The sequence below is a fragment of the Periplaneta americana genome, chromosome 3 (genome assembly GCF_040183065.1).
Source record: "Periplaneta americana isolate PAMFEO1 chromosome 3, P.americana_PAMFEO1_priV1, whole genome shotgun sequence".
In the NCBI taxonomy this organism is placed as follows: domain Eukaryota; kingdom Metazoa; phylum Arthropoda; class Insecta; order Blattodea; family Blattidae; genus Periplaneta; species Periplaneta americana.
The window spans coordinates 149170134-149195306 of NC_091119.1; the positions used below are offsets into that span (position 1 = coordinate 149170134).

The following is a 25173-nucleotide window of genomic DNA, read 5'->3' on the forward strand; positions in this document are numbered from 1 at the left end:
AAATAAAGCGAGCGTCTGTGAACACGGTGTTTGTGTTGTACGAAGGAGCGCCGCTGGCCAGGGTGGTGAGGATGACCGAGCGCCTGCAGAGATAGACTCCATGCATGTACAGTACGCTTACGGTGTACATGCTGGTTCAACACAGATTCGATTGCCCGATTCCCACGATCCTCAACCTCGCCAAAATGTAATTCCAGTTATTTATAGTCCATACTTCTCATTTCATGTAAACCGCTGACTTTTTATATATTTTTAGAAATATTAAAAATTAGATTATGGTTTATTTAACGACGCTCGCAACTGCCGAGGTTATATCAGTGTCGCCGGTATGCCGGAATTTTGTCCCAGGAGTTCTTTTACATGCCAGTAAATCTAGTGACATGAGCCTGTCGCATTTAAGCACACTTAAATGTCATCGAGCTGAGTCGGGATTGATTTTTTTTGGTAAGTTATTTTACGACGCTTTATCAACATCTCAGGTTATTTAGCTTCTGAATGAGATGAAAGTGATAATGCCGGTGAAATGAGTCCGGGGTTCAGCACCGAAAGTTACCCAGCAGTCGGGATTGAACCTGCAACCTCGGGCACAGAAGGCCAGCACTATACCAACTGCGCCACTCAGGGCGATTTTTAGAAATATTAGGAAGAATAGTTATGAATGGATAATACACTATGTACAGACACTCATGTATATGCCTAAGTGTGTATATAAAGTACATACACATAATTTCGGTTAATACTCCTGCTAGGACTATAATGTATCCAAATGCAATATCTTATCCATCTGTTTACCTCTCCATCTTCCTAACTAATACGAACCTATTCATTCTTCTATCCACCTACCCATCATTCTAATTCATATCTATCTAATAGTCGACCTGGTTGGCGCAGTTGGTATAGCGCTCGCTTTCTAAGCCCGAGGTTGCGGGTTCCATCCCGGGCCAGTTCAATGGCATTAAAGTGTGCTTAAATGCGACAGGCTCATGTCAGTAGATTTAGTGGCATGTAAAAGAACTCCTGCGGCACAAAATTCCGGCATACCGGCGACGCTGATGTAACCTTTGCAGTTGCGAGCGTCGTTAAATAAAAATAACATTTTATCTATCTAATAACATACGCACACACTTCACTCATCCATCCATCCATATCCATCTCACCCACACATCCATCTATCTGTAAATCCATCAACCCATCCATTAATTCATTATCCTGAATGAAGGAGGGGAGAGTAACGGTGAATAGTTTAATGGTTGAGTTGTTTGGACTTTTTCCATTGCTAATTTAAAAAAATTATAGTACAACGAAGAGTGGATCTCATTTCGAACCGTTGTACTACAATTTTTGAAAATTAGCAATGGAAAAAGTCCAAACAACTCAACCATTAATTTATTATCCATTCATCTATCCAACAATCCATCCATTCATCCATCTTGCAACACATACAAACCTCCATCTATCAAATGATCCGCCCAACCATCCATACCTCTATCAACCGATCTATACATCCATCAGCCCATCCATCAACTCATCCATTTACTTATTCATCCATCGACCTATCCATCAACCTACCAATCAATCAATCTATCCATCTATAAATACAGCCATCAACCCACCCATTCATCAAATCCATCCACCCATCAACCTAACCATCTATCCATCAACGCATCCACCAATCTATGCATCCATTAATCCATCCATTTATCTATCCATCAATCCATTAACACATCCATCCATCCATCTATTAACAACGCTTCATGAATATTTGTGTGTTGTATTAAGTATTGATATTAAAATTTTATGTTATACTACTAGACTATATTGTAAAACTCTTCTGCATATTTCAACTACACTGTGACTATAATTAAGACTTTATAGTAATATTAAGATTTTTTTTTCGCGTGACATTTTCCATATTCTAGCTGTGAAGCAATGTACAAATACCATGGAATATAAATACAATACTATCTATCTATCTATCTATCTATCTATCTATCTATCTATCTATCTATCTATCTATCTATCTATCTATCTATCTATCTATCTATCTATCTATCTATCTATCTATCTATCTATCTATCTATCTATCTATCTATCTATCTATCTATCTATCTATCTATCTATCTATCTATCTATCTATCTATCTATCTATCTATCTATCTATCTATCTACCTACCTACCTACCTACCTACCTGTCCGTCTACCTGCCCGCCAGCCTATCTGTCTGTCTGTCTATCCATCCAACTCATTCATCAATCCATTCATTCATCTGTGTCTGTATATCTATCTATATATTTTATTTTAGTGGGTTATTTTACGACGCTATATCAACATCTAGGTTATTTAGCGTCTGAATGATATGAAGGTGATAATGCCGGTGAAATGAGTCCGGGGTCCAGCACCGAAAGTTACCCAGCATTTGCTCGTATTGGGTTGAGGGAAAACCCCGGAAAAAACATCAACCAGGTAACTTGCCCCGACCGGGATTCGAACCCGGGCCACCTGGTTTTGCAGCCAGACGCGCTGACCGTTACTTCACAGGTGTGGACATATATATATATATATATATATATATATATATATATATATATATATATATATATACCCCCGTTTACATGCGTAACTTACATAATTTACATGCATATAGGCTATTACTCGATAATTAAACTTTGATCTTGGTACACCACTGCCGCCTAGTAGTTTGGATTCCTATACTTTAATATCGAGACAAACAATAATTATACCAACGTACAGTACGTAGGCTATACATTTTCTAGTATCTCATAAAGTCATCTTAAGTTATTTAATATCCTGCATTCAGCTGTGACTTACTTGTGTGTCTGATTTGTTTTCATTAAGCAGACGTCCTTGGAGATTCCGGATTCGATGAAATGACGAGACTGTGGCGTCAATGCATGTTCCGAAGGTACATTAAAGACAACGTATGACGTAGCCCGAGATTCAAACTAGAGTCCGTAGCCAATAGCAAGCAAAAGAAAGCAGTGCCTCAAATTACTAGCCAAGCGTGACGTCTTCTTTATCTTACAAGTTGGAACCAACAGAAAGTTCAGCACTGAAGTCGTTCTCCCCTCTCATCCCCCTCGTCCAGAGTCGGGGATAAGGCCGCAGGAGAGATGAGTTACTAAATTGGGGAGTATTACCAACACTAACTGAACTTTTCTACTGTGTTACAGTCTTCGGAAAACGAAAACACGCTGAATGGAAATGATTACGGCTTCTACCGCGGAGCTACATTTGTTTTTCCAATTGCAGCACTTTTTTAGCAACTTTCTCAACTTCTTGCAATGAAGGAATTTCTTCAGGTGATCAAGGAACAAAAATATTTCATTTTCCCACAAACTTACTTGCACAGCAGGACTTCCTACGCAGGCAGTACGGAGTCAGATTCGATTCATAAAATACTGAGTGTCTCTAAAGTCCATATATTTTATTAAATAGAAAATAATAAAGCAGAATGCAAGTAGACTTGATCAAAGAAATATTTAAATCACAGTAACCACTAAATCACCGCTGTGGAGTAATGGTTAGCATGTTTGACAGTGAAACGAGCGGGTCCGGGTTCGAGTGCTGGTTGGGACAAGTTTCTTGGTTGATGTTTTTTTTCGGGGTTTTCTCTCAACCCATTAAGAGCAAATGCTGGGTAATTTTCGATGCTAGATCATAGACTCTTCCGATGGTATTATCACCTCTATCTCACTTAGACACTAGATAGCCATAGCAATTTACAAAGCGTCGAAAAATATAACAAATTAAAAAAAAAACACCAAACCGTTGAGGATGTTTGAGTTCAAGAATACAACAAGTTTTATTTAACGCTGTTTTGTTTCTTAGAAATTCAAATTTATTTTAGATTTTTTTTATACTGTATAACCATAGGTAATATCTGATAGTAGAACCAGAACATTTGAAGGTTACACGGGAAAAACGATCAAGGTCCATCAAAAATCGAAATTGACTTAATAATGCTATCTTATAGTCGAAATGAAGTACTATCATGTGGTCTAGCTAGTAGTAAGAAATAATCGTTCTTGGCATTCCACTACGTCAATTTCTATTACATACACACATAACAAAGTATTAAGTGCTTAAACTTTAAAATTCGTTTTTCTCGAAACTTTCTAAAATGGACCTTGATCGTTATTCACGTGTACCCTTCATTTTGATAACTGTGATACTGTTTTCTTTTGTCTGTTTTTGTATCAAACGTCTCTAATGCTATTTATTTCAATTATGTATGTTATTCAAAGTTACGAAAAAGTTTTCACGTCGACCAAATGCTATTTCGAGAATGATGAGCGAGACTCGAAGCGCACGAGAGTTAGAGACGAGACTCGAAAGACAAATGCAACGAACACAGCGAGCGAGAGCGGCAGTTAGTTTTGTTCATCTCTATTGTCCACCCACCACTTACTACACCAGCTATTCGTTTATTCAGTTTATGACATCTATATATGTGTACAAGTATGAAACCTAAGAACGAATATTGGGGAAAGCGACTTATGACCCACCTTGTACACTGACGGCATTACGGAAATAATGTTTTTTTTTTTTTTTTTTTTTTTTTTTACAATCATGCTCTTTTTGAATACTTACCAACATTGTTGCATGCCATGTAACTTGAAGATACAACACGTTCAATGGTTACTACGGAAACGCTGGAAATAACAGAGCAGTAAATAAAAATGGAACAACTGGTTAATACGCTCGGTAGGCCAAAATCGGTAGTCGACGTTGCTCGCTGGCCACTAGTCACCGGGCCGTACCGAGCCATGTCAAACAAAAGACAATCGAAATGACGATAGTAAAATTCGCGGCTATATTCTTAAATAATTTACTCCATTAGTCAAGTGCAAGGTTTATGCAGTACAACGACGGTGTTTTGAATACACCAAACGAAAATGCAGCTGTAGTAAGATCTAAAAGTAAGTTATCACAACGAAATAAAGTGGGGAAAAGTTGTTCATCAGGGAATATCATTCAAATGAAGGAAAGTAAATTTCCGGTTAATATTCACCAAAGCGTTAACTACGTAATTATGACCGCGTTGCCGTTTTGTGGTTTAGAGAATATATCTCGACTTTTACGAAGAAAACTTTTAGCGAACATGAAATTATTCACCGCTTTCATCATGGGCCTATTATTAACAATATTACGAAACAAAAACTGTCAACAGGGCCATGACCGACAGGTTCATATTGGCTATCTGCGCATGCGCGGACTTGGTCAATAAAAACCTAAATTAACCAAACCTAACCTTCGTATAATATGCAAGATGTGTAATCGGAGCAAGAAGGGATCTTCTTGATTTGATCTGGTATGTATACACGAAAATAAATGCAAGTAAGGATCAGGTGCTACTGCATGAGAGGTCCGCGTACGTGCCAAAGCAAAATTGTTCCTGTCGCGAGAGACATTGTGTATTTAGCTCAATTTGGTCGTAACCGTAACGGCACGGTTCAAAGCTACCATAGCAAATTCTCCAGTTTAGCGAAATAATAAATCACTTGCAACATAGGTGTTGTAAATTCTTTAAAAACTTGAAATAAAGTCACTTGTAAATTAAAAAAGAACAAGAAGTTTCAAAGATCAAGCTGTAATTTTATTTATTAATATTAATATTCAACGTGAAATTTGAACTTATTATTAAATGTTATGGGATAAAGACTGTCATTCAATTTCGTACATTGCAATCGGTTTTTTTTTATTTGAACAATGCATACACATAAAAGACAGTCGTATGGACCAAATAAAACAAAATAATATAAAAACATGGTCACCTAGAAAATTACACATTGCTATTAACTAAATGACAAACGTTCAGTTCAAAATTAATACATAACTCATCATCATCACCATCATTATCATCAGCATCATCATCAGCCATACAGGTTATAATCCCAGAAGGACTGTTATGGTCCACAAAAGTTTTCAGCCCATCTCTTCATTAGACGTCCAGTTGATTTCCTGTCTCTAGGTTGGTAATGCAGGACTGCACAAAGGATTCTAGTCCTAGACATATGCCTCACATGCTGACGCCAGTTATCTCCATAGTGATATATATCTGCTAGTATATAGTTCATTTCAAGTTCCTTTAAGATGTTATTTCTTTTATGGTCCCACTTAGTATACCCAGCAGTGATTCTATTTGCAATACATAATAAATAAAGATATAAATTATGATTGTGCAAAAATAATATGCAATACAGGGCGTGAAGTGCATAACAAAATCTCGGGAGTTAAAAAAACTCAGCGCAAGCGCCTCGTTTTCTCAAACTTTTTCTCGCTTCTGTTATAGAGAGTACTTACCAACCTAGTATCGCAATACTGAATATACGAAAATATTTTTTTTCTTTCATTATCACAATCTTTTCTGTCTTTTAAAAAGACTTAATCTGTGAAAATAATCTGTTCTGTATAATGCGGAATTTTCAAACTCAGAAAAATAGGAATCAATCTCTCAGGAAAACCAAGTGTAAAACAGCAACAACACGTGTTGGAATAGGGTAGGCGGAAACTGCACACTGATTCACGAGGGTCTTACTAATCCTACCCGGAAACTGCACAACTTATAAAATATAGGATCTAGCGTACATTAGTTAAGTTAAAATTATATTACATGTACTAAGGCAATGCTTTACAGTGATTCTGTAGACATGTCCGGAGTTGATCGGCAGCATGCTACCATAAGTCACGAATCTTGGGATGATTTTTTGCAATTCTCGCGGTAGTTGCTAGCCGCTTGGAGCGCTGTGAGTACTAGGAACAATAGACTGTGCCACAGTCATCGTGATCTAATACAGATCTTAAGGCAGACCATGTAACTCGCTTAACCCGATCAGGAAGGGCGGCGTTTCAACCATATAAATTAGCTGGAATGCATGGAAATTCTTGTACATTCATTTATGCACGATTCAATAATTTTCAGTTGCACCGCACGGATATTTAGATATGTTGAAATTATAGGTTATGTTTACTGTACCAGTTGCCCCTTTCTGTCTAAATTTAGTGATCTCCAATACCTTGCCATTCATATGGAAATTATAGGTTATGTTTAATATATTTAACTTATATTCCTAAATTCGCAGTTATATATTGTAATTAAGCATAATGTCATGTATGATACCCCGCACATTAAGTTTCTCTGTATTTTAATACTACAATTGAGTACTGAATTATTGTATTTATCTACTATTTAGGAGACGAAGTAACACAATCGTACGTACACTAATTTCATAGGAATGGTATGGTAAATTGTTTGTCTAAAATTAAGCAAGGTAGATGTACTAAATTGAAATCACAATATAAATTCTTTTTTATTAAACCTCAAAATAGCTTCCATTCTAAACTTAAAATGTTGACGCGAACAAATTATGTTAACATGTAAAATTCTCTTCACATTAAAATAACATAGTTTTGTCATTATTTTTGCAACATATTATGCAACAAGAAGTAAACGGAACTTATGGACACATTACACTAAATAAATCTTAGCAATGATACGCAATAAAGTTATAATATTTCACTGAGTTCCATACGCTGAAATAGAAAACTCGAACATATGGTACATTACGGTTTGGACTGAAAAGGCATTGACTGTGCCGTATTTCGCTTTGTTGTGAAAACTGTGTAAACTGTGAAATGTTCGTTATCGGTTGTAATAACTGTAAATAGCTAAAATACAATAATAATGTCAATAATACTATGCGACAAGGAGACGTTTGTAGCACTATAAATTGTAAGAAAAAGAGGTCAGAGTTATCCTTCTTCCGAAAGATCCAGGAAGGTGAGTTTATACAATATAATATATATTTTATGAAAATAATATACAGGGACATCATTTTATCTTTACTAACATTTTTAATATTAACCTGTCTATACCTTTAGAGAACCGGAAACACCGCTTGCTCCCCCCTCCAAGACTGGAGTTCGATGATACTGGCGTAAAACACAAATCACTCTACTAGGTATAGGAAGGAAGAAAAGTAGTTCATCCATTTACGTAAACTAGGAAATATCGCGATTTTGAGTTTGATAATTTTCATTAGGTTTTTCTTTAATCAAAGTACAGTACTGTATTAAGAGTAAGTGTTTTTACTCACGAAGTGAGTTATCCATGCGAACGTATTCATTATGCAGTGTATATTATACTGCCTACAGCACATTAGCGTACAATATAGAGAAAGAAGTTAAATTGAAAAATAATCATAATATGAATATTTAAACACAATTTTGAAAATGGTGGCCGTTCATTTCAATACAGGCTTCAGTTCTTTTGTGCATATTATCACACTATAGACTATTGCATCTAATTCCAATTGCCAGTTTCGTCCTTCGTATTAGTAACTCATGTTGAAATAATTATGTACCTACTCTACGTACTGTAAATTCAATCTTCACTTCTGCCCGACCCGAAAATATAAAATTACTCAGACATGCTATCTACTGTCCGTCCAAGTAGTTATGCCGCAGGATTGTAGAAAAGGAGGAAATCACGTGATAGTTAATTACTTAACGAGGCCCTTTTATTTAAGTTAAATTAAACAGCTGTATAATATTACGTAAACTTCCAATTCCTAAGAGAAATTAATGTTTTCAGAAAAGAGCTAAGACAGCCCAGCTATTACAGAGGGGCGAGCAGAAGCAGGTGGGGGAAATCGGGATGCGACGTAGGCAAACGGACAGTACCTGTGCGAAAATATGATTCAATATTGAAAGCTCTTTCGTCACTGGAAAACGCGAACATATTTCTGGAACGTACTATACTCAGTAACTCAGTACTGCTTACTATCTGCGGTCTTGGTTCTGTGTGGAGTTGGAACTTCCTTAGTAGAAGGGGTGGGAGTGAAGTACATTCAAAAACTCAGGTACAATAAAAATTGAAGTAAAAATAAAATGATGTCGCTGTATAAACCTTATGTATTTCATATTTCAATAGTGGAAGGAAGGTGTCAATTTTTTCAAAAGAACACGATATCGAAAGTACAAAACATTTTATCGTCTGCTAGGGAAAGTCTCTGTGATGAGGCGATAGTAGCGATCCTGGTGGTGAGCAACTATCTATGTTTGCATATTTAGTAAGTATTGAGCTTCGCGACTGTATATATTAGACTGTGATGCTACTACCAAGGATTTCTGAGCACTACTACTTTGTTGACTAACACAAAACACTATTTTCTTCTTTAGTGTACTGTGTATTCTGTTGTGTAGCTGTAGACTACCAGGTGACTGGTTTACGAACTAACATATAAACAATGAAAAACTATTGCACAACCAAGGTTATTATGTCGGAAGTAGGTCTGAATCACGCCATGTCGTGGACAGTGCAGTGCTACCAGGTGACTGGTTTACGAACTAACATGTAAACAAACGCTCCATGTCGAACAAAATTAAAATTGTTTGGTAAATTAAAACTATGATGTTATAGTATCGGCAAAGCAGGTAGAAAACATTTTGGTGTGCAGTTTCCATATGACTGTAATCAATGTAGAAAATGTTGGTGTGCAGTTCCTATATGACCGAAATTCAGATAGCAAATTATGGTGTACGGTTTCCGATGCCTGTTGGAATACAGTTCTTGTAAAGTCTTCCTCCAAGTTTTTGTATTCTTGCAGGACAATAATGACACTTCACAAAGTTGCCAAATAGGGAGGCCTGGACTGGGCAGGGAAAAACAATTTACTGCCAGAAATTTTATGGCCCGTAATTATATAGTTAGCGGTGACCCATGGAGAGTAATTAAAGATGTAACAGTCTCCTAACACGTCCAAGATACGGTACTTAATCGTGAAAACCTTAAAGTCAAGCCGAATCATGTTTGGGGTTATAAGTTTTGGATATTGCACTTTTATAGGCAAGAACCCTTAACCGTAATAAAAGTATCAGTGAGTGAGTGTGTATATACAGGATGCTTCAAAGCACCCGTAACATTCCTTTTTCTCGAAAACTATAGAACACTGAGTGTTCGCGAAAAAAAAATTGTTAACAAAACCTACATAAAGAATCTATTGGTTGTACTTCCATTTTTCGCGACAAACTGGAAGTAGAGGTGTCCAGAGTTCACTTTGGTTGAGAACCTAGGTCGTAAAAATATCTTTGGATAGGAAACTATTTCTACTAAAGCTTCTTTCACTTTTACTCTCTTTTTACAATCAAAGAAAACAGAAAAATAAATTATAATTATGGTACCTCCGAGAGGAGAAGTTGTTCGTTAGAGTGGTTATGTCGCAGGGTCGTCGAAACAGGGGAAATCACGTGACAGTTACTTAACCGGGGGGGGGGGACCTTTTCTTTAAATCATTTTAAACAGATTTTTTTTTAATTATCTTTTACTTAACGACTCTCGCGACTGTCGAGGTTATATCAGCACACTTAAATACCCTCGACCTGGGCTGGGATCGAACCCGCAACGTCGAGCACAGAAGGCCAGAGCTATACCGACTGCGCTACCCAGGCCGTCTAGTCCTGAATGTTGTATCTACAACGTGAAGGAGAAAATCTAAAATATAATAGGCCTACATAAAAAGTATTACATTAATTGAAGTGAAGAAAAGACGCTCGCAACTGCCGAGGTTATAACAGCACACTTAAATGCCATCGACCTGGACCGGGATCTAACCCGCAACCTCGAGCACTGAAGGACAGCGCTTTACCAACTCGCCACCCAGGTTGGCGGTAAGGTAGTGTGCTTGAGGTGCAAGATGGATGTGAAGAGGAAGGGCACTAGGAACGACTCTCGGTGAACGACTCCTCTAAAGGCGCAGGAACCAAAGAGTTAGCTCGCATCACTGAACGACTCCGATCCCTTCTCTCGCTTTCTTCTAGGCCAGCGGTCGGCATTTCTTGACTCGCGAGTCAACCCCTTAATACACAAACAGGGCGGAGGGGTAAGGCATTATTACCCTTCCCTTAGTCATCACTTGTTCATTCAACGTGAAGTAGTCTGGGTATCGTCCCCGCCTATCTTCTCCTTTGCTGTGTATTGCAGGCTGCATTTTATGACAATCTGTGGCAACCACTGTTCTAGGCAATAGAGAACTGCGCAAAGTTTAAATTGAAAGAATATAGGCCCATTATTTCATTAATTAAAACTGTGTGTAGCATAAATGCTTATTCGTTCTTAGAATTAGAAGCACAGCAGGTTTGCAGCTTTTATGGACGAGAGGAATAACATTAATATGATATTAGGCTTCCACAAAAAGCAACACAGGAAACTAAACATTGAAAATTTACAAACATTTACACCGTAGGCGTAGTTCGAAGTGCGATCGTCGATTCTACTCTATGTTACTCCTGAGTAGCAATCAGGAGGATTTTTTTTGTTACATGTATAAAACAGATCCAATTCATATTGTAATATGGGTATTATTTTGAACAGAAAGTAAAAGCACAAGTTCAGCGACATTTCTATAAACACGAGCGTTACGTAAAATAAATAAGATACACTGATTGAGTTCCATATAAAAGTTTATTTACTGCATGTTTTATTTGATTGAGATCCACAGTCATGTAGGTTCTTTGGTGTTATTTGTTCGGGTTCCAACTTTTTTCTCGCACCTTGTCTTTTCCGTTTCTTCTTCCTCTTTCTCTTCTTTTTACCTAGAAAAGAAATCATGAAAGAGAAATTCTTGTAAATTTTAAGTCAAAACTATAATAATTTTGTATAATTCCATTGTTCGATCTAAATTAGAGTATGCTGCAGTTATCTGGAACCCAGTTACTAACAAATATATTCTGTTTCTAGAAAAAATTCAAAATAAATTTCTAAAATTGTTATATTATAGACTTTATAATAACTATCCTACTTACGAGAGTTATGCTATAATGCTACAACATTTACATTTTACTAGTTTGCAAATTAGACGAAATTGTCAATCTTTAAACTTTCTTTATAAAATTATTAACAATAAGTTGGACTGTATTGGTTTATTTGATTATATAACATTACATGCACCTAAGCTTAATACTAAATTTCGAAATTTATTTTTCATACCAAGGGCAAATACTGAAGCCCACAAAAGTTCCCCGATTTTCCAAATGTTACAAATACAATAAATTACATCTTCATCCGAATGTAGATATTTTCAATATGAATGTCTCTAAATACAGAATTACTTGTTATCATATTTCACAGAATATTGTTCTTAGTTAATTTGAAGCTACTTTCACATCTTATTTGAATTTCTCTCTTTCTTTTTTTTTTTTCTATTTTGTTTCAGTTTTTAATATGAGTATGTTTCTTTTTTTCTTGTTTATGTTTTATAAATTAGTTTGTTAGTCTTGAACATTGTAATTGGGCTTTGCCTGTTATGTTCAATAACAAATAAATAAATAAGATTATTCATGCATAAGATTGTTCTGCTACACGAGTCTCATACCTATAACAATTTTAACTCTCAACTCAATTTTATTAGCAGAAATTACTGAAAAAATCATTAGCGAAAATTGAGTGTCCCTACCATAAGACAAAATCAGGAGAGATACTTCATAGTCTCCAAGAACGCTTTCAAGTAAATTCGAACTTTTTAAGGACGTGTCAATTACGCCTACATACAGACAACATACCCAGCAACTGATATGAAATGGGTTAGTAATAGGTTTCTCACGTACGACGCAACTCGAGGTCTCCGGCGTTGCTCGGAAAGCATTAGCTTGGCAGGAAGGCAGCACTCACCGGTTGCGCAGCTGGAGGCCTTCCCCGTTTCTCGTAACAAGATTAGTCTTGCAGGCGATTTAGCTGTAAACACTGCGTATTACTCAGCCTCGTCAGCTTCGTTTGCTGTGTGACTGAGTACACGTTAGTTCATTCTTATTGTGTGTAGTTTCGTTCACTATGTTATACACTACAGAGAAACGAGAATTTATTGTGTTAAACTATGCAAGAACACAAAGTATAGGCAGCACTAAAAAAAGATAAAAATATTAAAGTGTATATAGTTAATCACGACCAGCCAACCAAACTATTTAATAATCTAATTTCACCTAATAAATTTAATGAAGGCGGAGCAGCTATATTACAAGATCTTAATAAAAACCACCATATAGTCATTCTAGGTATAAATCCTATTAAACCCATGTGGAATGTCAGCTTGCTTTTATACAGAAATTTCCCGGCGTACATGTTTCCGATAAATCGATGATATGCAAATTACTAGAAAAATTTAAAGAGACGGATCCATGTTAAACATAAAGGAAACTATAGTGCGCCAGGGAAGTTCCCCGCATTTGAGACAGTGGAGTGTATGCAGTCCCAACTGCAATTGTCACATACTTGAGTGGAGGTTGCTTAGCTAATGGTATCAGTTGAGGACAGACAGGGTGTACTGCAGTCTAACTGTGAGTCAGTGGTGGCTAAAGACTACTGGTGACAATGCTTTCCATTGAAGAAAGCATTTTTGGTGGAATACGTTTTTCGCGAAGGTGATAAGTTTACGGAAAATGTGAAACAGAAATTTCATATGCGTTTTCCTAATTCCAAATAACGATACTCTACGTGATTTGATCAATAAATTCCGTGGAACTGGGTCAGTTCTCGATGCACCAGGAAGTGGCAGGCCTACAATTTTAACGACAGGAAAACTTGATGAAATCTCGGATATAATGTTGTAGAGTCCTACAAAATCAAAGAGCAAATTAGCATAAGATGTCGGAATCTATAAGTGAACAGCACATAAGACCGTAAGAAGCGAATTTCAATTGTACCCCTATAAAATTACAGTGGTTCATTAATTAAAAGAAAGTGATTACGAAAAAAATTAGCCATTGGGTGCGGAAAAATCTTCGGTATATGGTAATAATGCTAAAACAATTAATGAACTTAAGCCGAATGTAATTATGTGCATCGATTACGCAAGAAAAATTAGTGAAAGTGTTTGCAAATTAGTGTAAAAGAATCGAATTGTGCCTTCAAGAACGAGGAAAACACTTCCAGCATCTGTTATGATTGTGGTGAGTACATAGTTCACGTTTTGTTCCTAGCGTAAGTTCCAGCTACTGCCAACATAACTGCAGTTGCTAGCGCATACACTCCGTGCGGAGAGCCTTCTCTGTCGCACTGTAGAAAACCAAACGTTCTAACCGAGGAAAAGTTAGACAAGACAGAAGCGGCCTTAGAAAGAGGTCCGAGAAAATCGTTGCCTCGTTCAGCATTTCAGTGATTGTGATTTCAACAATTTCGGCAGCCAAAATTCATCAAGTGTGTAATAACGTGTTCAAAAGGTGCCAGGCTTCTCTAGCAGCAGAGGGACGTCATTTTGAGCGTCTTCTGTAAATAAAGGTGAGCGGTGAGCTTAATCTAATCACATTACTTCTTAGTTTACGCATAACTCAGGGGAGACAAGCCGGGTCGTGACGCGGCAACTGTGCTAGACGTTTGCGGTAGACATATCGTGGGAGATGTGGGTAAGCGATTGCGTCGTACGTGATAAACCCTGCATTGATGTTAATGACTTACAAAAATTAATATATCGCCTGCGATTCTATCGGAACGTAATCCCACCGCGTTTCGCGGGAGGAGTAATGGTCGTTCCCGATACGCGGCCAGCTCGAAAATGTTACGTAGCTTAAAAATTGCACTGTACATAAAGTTCAGAACATACAGGATTTCCCTACACTGCATTTATATTGAATCGAGTAGGTCGGTAAACATCTTTGTTACTGAGACATGAGACTATCAATTTAATTTTATGTGCGCATGTTTCTCCATCCCCACTCCATAAGAACATCCGAAAGGAACTGTAAAAGGGAATACTATTCAAGCAGTATTAAAAATGAAGTCATTCCCATTTAGTTTGTCTTGTATTCCACCGAAAAGTGTATCGAGTAACACAAAGCGACCAATTCTACACTTATTTATGACGCAGACATTCTGTAACAAGCAAGTCCAATACGCTATAACTGTAGTTAGAAACATCTTTTATATAATGTTTTAAAGTTAACAAGATAGCACATGCCTGTCTGTTATCTCCCTTATGTTCACAGTTCACACGGTTCATCAAAGACTAAAAAGTAATTACGGCTGGAATGTGGGACTCCGCCCCGATACCTCAATATTTTATCGTTTGGCTAGTCTCTGCTCTTGTGTTATATCAAGGAAATGTCCCACCGGTTTCAAAATTAAATGTTACCAGACGGCGAATTACATCAAATATATTTATTTATTCTCTGAAATATAATAAAGTTACAGTTACAATATAAAGTGATTAATTCTTCGGAATGGTTTCGTCCGAAAGAATAGACAGCCCTAAGGGCATAGGCACGCAGTTCAGCATGATTATTTCATAACCTAAGCACACACTTCACCACATGGCCGTAACACTGTACACTGTTACGTGTATATAATTCACATGAAGATTACACTCTATGAAGTAGAAGCCAGTTTTCTTTTTAACCATTTTTGGAATGGCTTTATACTGTAAACAGGGGAGCATATCTTGAATATATAAATATGTAAATGTTACACGAAAAACCAGTGAGGATATGACTTAAAGCAATAAGCTTTTATGAGAGCCGCTTTATATGGTGCCAATAAAATATGAGACAAATTAAAAGCAGCCGGAATGTAGGCTTAAAACAAATCAAAAGCACTCGTCAGCTCCCCGTAGTAATTCATTACAGCAACATGTAAATTTACTGCTTTTTATATATGGTTGGTAACACAGAACGCAGAATGCATAACATATGGAAGATTACACAATTTCTCTTCAATATTCACACGCTATATTGAGACAAAAGCGGTGCGAAAAATTCGTTCAAAGCGTAACCGTGTCAATAGAATTAATAAAAATACGACAAGGTTACGCTGCAAGCTGTTATAATGATATGAACGACTAATGATCAGTTCCATGTTTTTAACTGATAGTCCTCGGTTTTAGAAAAGATTTCATCATATGCATCTTACTTTATTTGTCAATCATTTTGAAAAGACAAATAATATAATATAACATTTCGATAGAGTTTTCTATAATTTAATAATACTAACATAAATGCTCAGAATCCTTCGCCTCATGGGCAATACTGGGAACCCAGAAAGCATTTAGTCTTTAACATTTATATCCTTATTCTTTTGTGCTATTTATCAGACATTATGGCTTTCAACAATGACAATGTCAAGCTTTTACAATACATTTGTAAAATCAGACACTGAAATAAATTACATCAAGTAGTATTTTTATTCAAAAGCTCGTGGTTTTGTGTTTGGATTTTCTTCTCCCTTCACTACATAAAAATAATACTCATATCTACTATTCTACACGAAGTATATTCACAATGTCTAATGAAATGTTTCCATATATGCCAGAATTACACGAGATTTAAAACTGTTTAGCCTACAAACATTCCATATTTAACACTTCAATTAAATTTTGAAAATAAACGGAAGATTTTCAATTGAAATACGCTACAGGGTGAGCAAAGTTCAACTTCAAGCTACATTTTCAATATATATTCACTTCAATTGTTCACATTCACTTTATTGTATCAAGCCTGTAATGTGTGCTTCTGCGCTTTACAAATCTGCATGTAGAATCTTCACCACTTATAGCCTACATCCGTGTGTAATTTCTTTTGGCTTAAATCCCCAAAATTTTAACAGCAACTTCATAGGAAACTAAACTTGAGATTATATTGTATTTATGCAAGATCTAACAAATTTCAAACTCATTTAACTAATCAGAAGATTAAATTTAAGGGCTTTTAAATAATAAATCCATCTTAAATATAACAAGATGGTGTTTCTTAATAATAACATACAATGAACTATCATTTATTGCTGATATCCATACCCTCTGAGTTGGCCATCAGATTATGTACAGACGTTCAATGCTTATATTAAAAAAATAGAGTAGTCTATAAATAACTTACAAAGAAATGAATACAGAATTCCTAGAAACTGTCTGGACAAACATTTTAGGCTGATAGGTAGCACCGAAAGCATACTTTATTAAGTAAGCATGCATCTGTAATGCTAAGCTGAATCTGCCCTGGCCTTCACGGTCACCGGACATCAGACTATTGGTTTTCTGCTTATAGGAATACATGAGAAATATAACCTTCGATCTCGCTACGCACAACATACGGGACTTACATTTTCCCCTTATGTTCAATGTTTAACAGTGGCGGGTTTTACATTCACCAATTCGTTCATGATTATACAGTTCGCTAATGATATGTTGCGATTTTGAGGGTCAATGAGTGCTTTACGAGAACCTTAATCTTAAAGGGAATTTATTTAAAGTCGTTTACACTTTGGATAAAACAAGTAAAAAATGTATTACCGTCTGACGCCGATTTGAAGATGTCTAATATACACGGTGGAAGGGAACCTATTATATATTAATTGACAGAAGTAATAGATGAAGTCACTAGTATAATTATATAAGTGATGGTAAAAAATTTACGGATGAGAAGTAAAATCGAAGAGAAGTTCCAGTAAACATAGGTACACAAATTAACAGTTTACGACATAATATCATTTTTTTTGCCACTTGGGCCGCCTGTGAACTGAGCACTGGATACGGTAAACGGCAACATTTATGCTTGGTACGTATGCCTCACTTTCCCCATTCCACTTCCTTCTAAGTGTGAGACGGTATCTAAACAGACGATATGGTGAACGGTGGATAGGTAGAGGAGGACCTGTACCTAGATCACTAGATTTAAATCCTTTGGATTTTTCTGTATGGGGTTATGCGAAAGGCCTAGTTAACATAACAGACATCACCACATCTGAAGTACTGCAGCATCGGATTGTAGATGCCTTCCAGCATTCGCGGGTCTTTGAGGAGAAGACTAGACATGCATTCAAGTGCATGGTCAGCATTTTGAACAATTCTTCAGTTAACATGTTCAGACTTTACTGTTCCTTGTTTATCCACAAACTTTACTGTTGTTCAAACAAAAAAAAAGTTTCTTTTAAGTAGGCTATATTCAATCACATTTCTGTTGTGATGAAGCCAAAATTATGAATTTTACTGTCTCGTGATTGATAAATAAAATAAAATCTTAATTGCTTTTGTTGTAATTAGTAGGTGGTATTCAGCGAGCTCCAATCAGCACAAAATGGCATTATCTCGTAAACGGTTAATTTGCAGACCCATGTTTACTGGAACTTTTTTGCTTCTATTCGTTTTTATTTCTCATTCCTAAATTTCTGACCATCACTTTTGAAACACTCTGTATACATTAAAAAGATACGTCTTGATGGTGTAACGATTAATGCACAGTTACTTATTGGAAAATAAATTAATATTTAATGGGATGAACCAAGTCAAGAAACTTTCAGAGTGCATATTCCACAATAAAGATACCAACATTCCAAAACGGCTTATGTGAAAATTTACATGTATTTCTTATTTGTTCACTGTAAGTTCCAACAAGTTAATATTTTTTTATTTATTAATGGTTTTACTAACTTCAGTTCTGATTAAACAAGTTTATGTTGTAAGCTTCAAACTGCTTAAATTGTTTATTAATTATGATCATTTAAAATCAATTCTTTAATGAAAACCTGTTAAGCAGATAATGACAAAAATAATATTTTTCAACACAATACATATATCATAAAACAGAACATTTCAGATTATTACATTTAAAAATAATGTAGGTTCCAGCATGGCTAAAGAATCTAAACGTAGAAACAACATCTTTTTGGACTTTATACGTTTTCATACCTCCTGTTATGAACGATATAGAGTTTTGAATTTCAGCACGCCTTAAGTGAGAAATAAGATCAATAACTGAATTTTGCATCCGACATCTTCGGTTCTTTTTCGACCATTGCAATGGAAGCTTAAATCTTAAACGATGTCTAAGCGTACTGTAAATATACTAAGTATAATACAGCGAGATTATTTTCTTAATGTCCCGCACGGCAAGAAAATAAAGCCATATTCCCGAGAACACCGCCCGTCAAGCGCGGCTACCAGTTTCATTGAAATGTGAAATGACACAAATAGCAATTTGGGTGCTCCTTTGTTTCTTTGTGGGGAAAAAAGGCATAAGTGCAAAATCGGCAGCTAAAGAAATATGTAAAGTTGAGTGTGAAGGGATGAACAGTAGTAGGACGGCCTCAAACTGGTTTGAGGGGTTAGGTACAGCTTACAGCAGTAAAATTTTGGAAATACTCAACATTTTTTTCCCCATTACTGTATCTTGTACAATAATGAAAATTAGTATGTGTAAAACACTGTCCTTCTGCTATATGAAAAAATAATACTTTTACGATTAAAAAAAATCATTTACTTTTTTTTTTTTTTTTTTTTTTTTTTTTTTTTTTTTTTTCAGTTCACTGTGCAGTGATGAAGCGTTTCCCACATAACTAAAAAAAATATCCAACAGTCTATGATGTAACGTTTTGTGTGTATTTATATTTATGCATGTCATAACTACAATATGATGCAAGATAATTTCTCTACCTTTCTTAGATTGTCTGATAAAAAATAAATTCATTTTAAAAATGGTCAAATATCAGTATTTTCTTCTAACACAAAATAAAAAAAAAATTATTTATTAAGGAATGTAATTGAAAGAGCATGATATTGTAAACATGAGTTTCAGCAATAAAATAAAAGAAAGAGAACACAGAAAGTTAACTAGTTTATGAGTTATGAGGGAAATGCTTAATCACTGCACAGTAAACTGCCATCGTTTTGAATTTTGAAAAAAAAATATATATATATGAACATTTTTTTTTTAAATCGTAAAAATATTTTTTTCATATAGCAGAAGGACAGTGTTTTACACATACCAATTTTCATTATTGTACAAGATACAGTAATGGAGCAAAAAAAAGTTGAATATTTCCAAAAATTTTACTGTTGTAAGCTGTACCTAACCCCTTAAGCGATTCAATGATGGAAATCTAAGCCTTAAGATAAACTTCGCCAAGGAAGACCACCTGTTCGAGAGAATGAGGCTATAGCCACCAAACTGGTACAGAAGCCACTCGTCAGTAGCAGTGAATTGTCAGTAAGCCTTGATTTCTGTAAAGTCACAATCTGTCGCTAACTTCACCAGTCTGGAAACATGCCTAAACGGCGACGATTACATCCGTTCACCGAAACACAGTTGTAGGAAAACTTCAAACATTACCATTTACATAATATTCTCTACATTACACATTTTATAAACTCAAAAATCTATGACAGACATAGCAACACCAGTCATTTCTACTCAGACGAGAGATATCTAACTACTGTCGTTCTTTAGCAACCCCCATTAATACCTCAGCACTTTTCTAACTGGTTATCAGTCAAGATTCGTAGAATTTGAAACACGTTGTGCTGAAGTTTTTGGGTTTTACAACCGTGTATGCAATTTTAATTTCCTCAGCATTTCGGAACTGATTACAGTTTTTAAACTGAAGGTAGAGTTGCTCAAGACTTGTAAGCTTTGCCTATTCTGTTAGATCCATTATGCTGTACTAGTCCCAGTATAACAGATCCAACAGAATAGAAGAAATCTTTGGATTTCGAGTCATACTATCTTGAGTTTAGGAACTATAACTACACGACGAAATATATCTCTACTTCTCCGCGTCCAACGCATTTAAAGAAAGTATCTTTTTATCTGAATTTACCAATTCAGTTTCAAATAAAATTTTTCATTCATGATTGATTGATGAAGGCAAACAGATACCGATATCTTTTAAAGTGAACTAAAAACGGGAAAACTCACCTACCAATGTTTCCATGTGTACGGATATTTTTGTCAACTTTATTTATAGTTTCTTTATTGATGTTCCCAAAATATGTCGTCGGTGCTTGTTTATAGTTATGCAACAAGATTAGTAATTCTCCAGTCCTTTGATTCTACTGATTTTGTAGAGGTTTCAGGATTGTTTTTAAACTACAGTTCTGCTGCTGAAGTGTGAGCATCTGAATACAGCTCTGTTCCCATCATATTTTTAAAAAAATCCGAACTGAATACTGATAAAAATAAAGACCTGATAACAACGACCAGACTTTGAAGGCCGCTATATGCCATATGAAAGAGAAAAATACTGCAAAATTATTATACAAAATATTAATTGATGGCACAGGGTTTCAGAATTGCCATCTTCTTACATAATTTAAAATACCAATAAGACGTAACTATGAACTAAAATTTTGTGCAAATAAAGCATTATGCTAAAAAAATTCAAAAGTAACTGGAGTGATGACTTTAATATTTGCTCTGAAAATAATCTTTAGAATTATTATTTAACCTAGGACTGATTGTGAACGGCACAACAAATTCAACTAAATCAATCAAGAAAACATCCTGTCCGATTATATGCACATGAGCAACTGTTAACTGTATCGTTTTCTCCATCCAAAATGTCACATGAATTCCATGTCACAAAGATTTTTCACGGTATTTCTCATGAAAATTCTAATTTCTATATCCGATCTACGGAATTTTTAATGGGTATCATATCTAAGCATTTTCAATGCCAAGTGGTTGGCAACACTGTTTCTTATATTTTTATGTACAAATCCAGAAACAAATTTGGGCAACCTGAATTTTCCAAGTTCCAGTTACAGCATACTCAGAATTCTAGTGGCCCAAATTTTGTTTCTGGGTCTTTAAGTCTGTCCAAAGTACGATCGGCAACAAACAGGAAGTATTTTCGTACACGGGAAATGAAAAAGCTGGTCTCAACGTCGCTAATTATCAGCTCAGCTGTTTGTGAACATCAATAATTCTGTTTTGGTGATGTTCATGTAAGTTCAAATCAATAGTGTCATTAGATCATAAAGTGAGGAAAATGCATTTGAATATATGTACATTATATTCATTTCTGTGTGTCGGAGGTGCTCTGAAACAAAACCATTTAAGTCCACCTCCAATCGTAACAGAGTCTGAAACGAATTTGTACTTTCGAAAGGGTTTTACCAGAATAAAAATTCCATTCCCTTCTACCTCAATAATTTATTTTCGAATTGCGGTTGTAGCCCTATGTAGGACCCTTCCGAGAGTCTGCATCCTTTCCAAATACTGTTAAGACTGGATGTGGACTTAACGGGGTGTTTCAGAGCTCCTCTATGTACAGTCTACAGACCTTTATTTATAAATCTTGTCCGTTTACTCGGTGTTTTAGGTCTCGGCTACTAAGCGTGCTACAGCCGGCAGCGCTCATACTTTAATTCCGTATTTCATGTCTCAACCTGTTTCCTGACGGTTTCAAGGCATTATACATTCATTCGCAAAAATTGTTATAGACAGCTGACTCTAGAGTAACGCATTTTTCTATGTAAACGTTATTTTAAATACGAATAAGCTCATCGCGAGCGTGTGGAATTTATTCAGACATTTCCTGATCAATTGTCTCCTTCCAGAACTGTAATTCACGATATCGTGCAAAAATTTGAAACTAACTTACTGGTAGAGTGAAAAACAAAAACACGTGCGAAAAGTTAGTTTTAACAGAGTAAATACTATATGAACTTGACGCAAATCTTGAACGTACGCGAACAAAATAACAAATTTTATAAAGTAAATCCTCACACATTGGAAGAACTAAAGGAAAACATAAGAAATTAAATCAGAAACATTACAGTAACTGAAGTTAATCGTGTCAATCAGAAAGTGTTTTCCCGATACAACTCCTATTTAGTCGAGGGAGGACATTTCCAGTATCTTCTATAAAGTTAGTTTTTATACAAGTTTTAGGCAGCGGAATTAAAGTATGGTAGACATCGGCTGAGGCACACGTAGTAGCCGAGACGTAAAACACCGCGTGAGCGGACAAGGTTTATAAATAAAGCTTTGTACATAACAAAATTTTGTTCACTGTCTCTTGCTAAACAAATGGCTGTAACCCTATAATTTAATAAATTTAAGAATGCAGTTATATTGTCAAAGTCCAAAGAAGCTCTTCCATTAATAGTCTCGAGACACACACCTTCATCTCAAACAGCAGAAATAACTAACATGCTCTCTCAATTAATAACACTCAATAAAAGAATTGAATTCCAATGAATACCATTCCATTGTGGAATCCTGGGAAACGAGAATGCGGATGCTTTAACAAAGAAGGGCAGCACTGCTATTTACATACCTGTTACTAAATGTACGTAATACTCCGTGAATCAAATGCCTGGCATTAGAAAACAACAACAATACCTACTAACTGTAATACTGTTTCACAATTACTAGATATGCTTTCATTTCAATACAAATTTAAAGTTTAAGCAATATCATCATAAATATACTGAAAAATTAGTAATTTTACTATTCGGTTTATACAGGATGATTAAAAAAGTAAGGTCAACCGGTGAGAAGATAATTCAGGGCGACGTTTAGAGCAGGAAAGTCCTTTGTCAGTTTTATTTGTTTGCAACCGTTTTAAAGTTACAACAGGTAACACAGTTAATTCACATCTCATGATACTTTCAATAAATACTAATTTACCGTCAATTGTTTTCATCTAGGTTTGTTTACAAAGCATGATTTCCACCATTGATGGAATGACAATGGAACACACGCCGTGAAATGTTATGATTACGTAACGGAAGACAGGAGAGGCAAAGTTACCACCCCTCACGTTTTATAATAGGGCCTGTAGTTCAGTACCAACAGAGAAGCTACAGAGAATGCATCAAAATGTTTAGTAATGCGGAATATCGAAACATGCATTATGTTTATGGGATTGGAAGGGGAGGTCCTGTTGCTTGACCAGCACGGTCCCCTGACTTAACGCCTCTGGACTTCTTTGTAGGGGCTTTTATGAAAGAAAAGGTGTGCTCTACGAAGATTGCAGACAGAGATCATCTGCTACAGCGAATTAATGCAGTTGCAACAGATATCAGACTACAAAACGGGCTGTTAGATCTTGTGCACAGGGCAGTAAGGGAACGCGCCCAGGCATGTTTGCATGCAAACGGAAGATATTTTGAGCAGCTGCTCCAATAAAGTACTGTAAATTAGTAATTAATGTAAGTACGTCGTCTTAGTTGTAAGTAAATGTTTGACCTGTTGTAATTCCAAAACGGTTGCAAATAAATAAAACTGACAAAGGACTTCGTCCTGCTCTAAATGTCGCCCTGAATCATCTCCTCACCGGTTGACCTTAAGTCCTGAATCATTCTGTATAGTGAAAGTATTTTACATTACAGTACTTGATCATTTTTACGCCGCCATAAAGTGAGAATAATTATGCGAAAGACAATGTGACCTTTCTACCTTTATGCTTTTCCAGCCAGTTGCCAGTATAGTATAGTTTTGAAATACCAAAAAAGTAATTAATTAAAAGAAAAATAAATTTTCAAGCACAGTTAAAAAAACCCAAGAACTTATCAAAATAATGACTATAAATACTAAAATTTCGTATCATTTCTTAGTACATCAGAATCTGCCCAATACAAAATCAGAGATTATCTATATGAATAACCATCCTTGCGTCCACTTCCTTGATTAGTGTTAGTCAAAGCTCCTTGTGGCCTACTGACGTTATTATTTTTTGTGGAAATGTACGTAGCTTGGTGTGTATTGTATTTCTGAACAAAACCACGGCCCCTAGAGGCAACAGCGTCGCTATTTACACGTCTACTGTATTCATTATTAGAGTTCTGAGGGACCCGGGTCTGGCGATTGGGATGTTCGAATGGATGGTCTCTATTCTTGAGACGACTTTGGTGACCTATTTTTCCGATATGCGGACCGTTGGCCGTATTTCCATAACCTCTGGAGTAACGACTGGGTGCTACGTAGTCATCATAGGAATTTGATAGCGGAGATTCAAAAACTAGGCTGTTACGCCGTGAGACGGGTGGTTGAGGAGGGTAGAAATCATTTTGTCGTGCTGGACCGTGGTGAAACTGGCGATGTTGATTGTCCCGCGATGAGGAATGTTGGTATCTTCGGAATGGATCATCTCGGTCAGAGATTGGTCCGTTACATATCTTCCAGCTCTCACCCTGTGGTCCGAAGGATCCGTCGTCCACCTCCCTTCCGGAAACAATGTCCTGGATATAAGGCTCACGTTCAATTTTGTAGCCCCTGGCATTCTCAAATGCTGTGAACACAAATTAAGAACGCATATATTACTACAGTAACAACACTAGTAGGCCTATTTTTAACTCTACATATATTACATATCTAGTTAGAATTGAGATGAAAGTTTCCGAATAATATAACACGACTGAAGGCTGGTTCACAATAAACCGGAAACGAGAATCG

The 25173-nt window shown here is 36.1% G+C and overlaps 1 protein-coding gene across 3 annotated transcripts in view; it reads right to left on the minus strand.

Moving 5' to 3' along the window:
- Window positions 1–11229: 11229 nt before the first annotated feature.
- The window catches only part of LOC138696603 (RNA/RNP complex-1-interacting phosphatase), a 364465-nt gene continuing 350521 nt past the window's right edge, over window positions 11230–25173 (minus strand). For 2 of the 3 annotated variants that reach the window (XM_069821759.1, XM_069821758.1), the window contains one exon: window positions 15152–25009. In XM_069821759.1, coding sequence (XP_069677860.1) covers window positions 24369–25009 — 641 coding nt within the window. In that variant the 3' untranslated portion in view covers window positions 15152–24368. Of the gene's footprint in view, window positions 11614–15151; window positions 25010–25173 lie in introns of those variants that run through there. The other variant, XM_069821760.1, reaches the window with a different exon arrangement.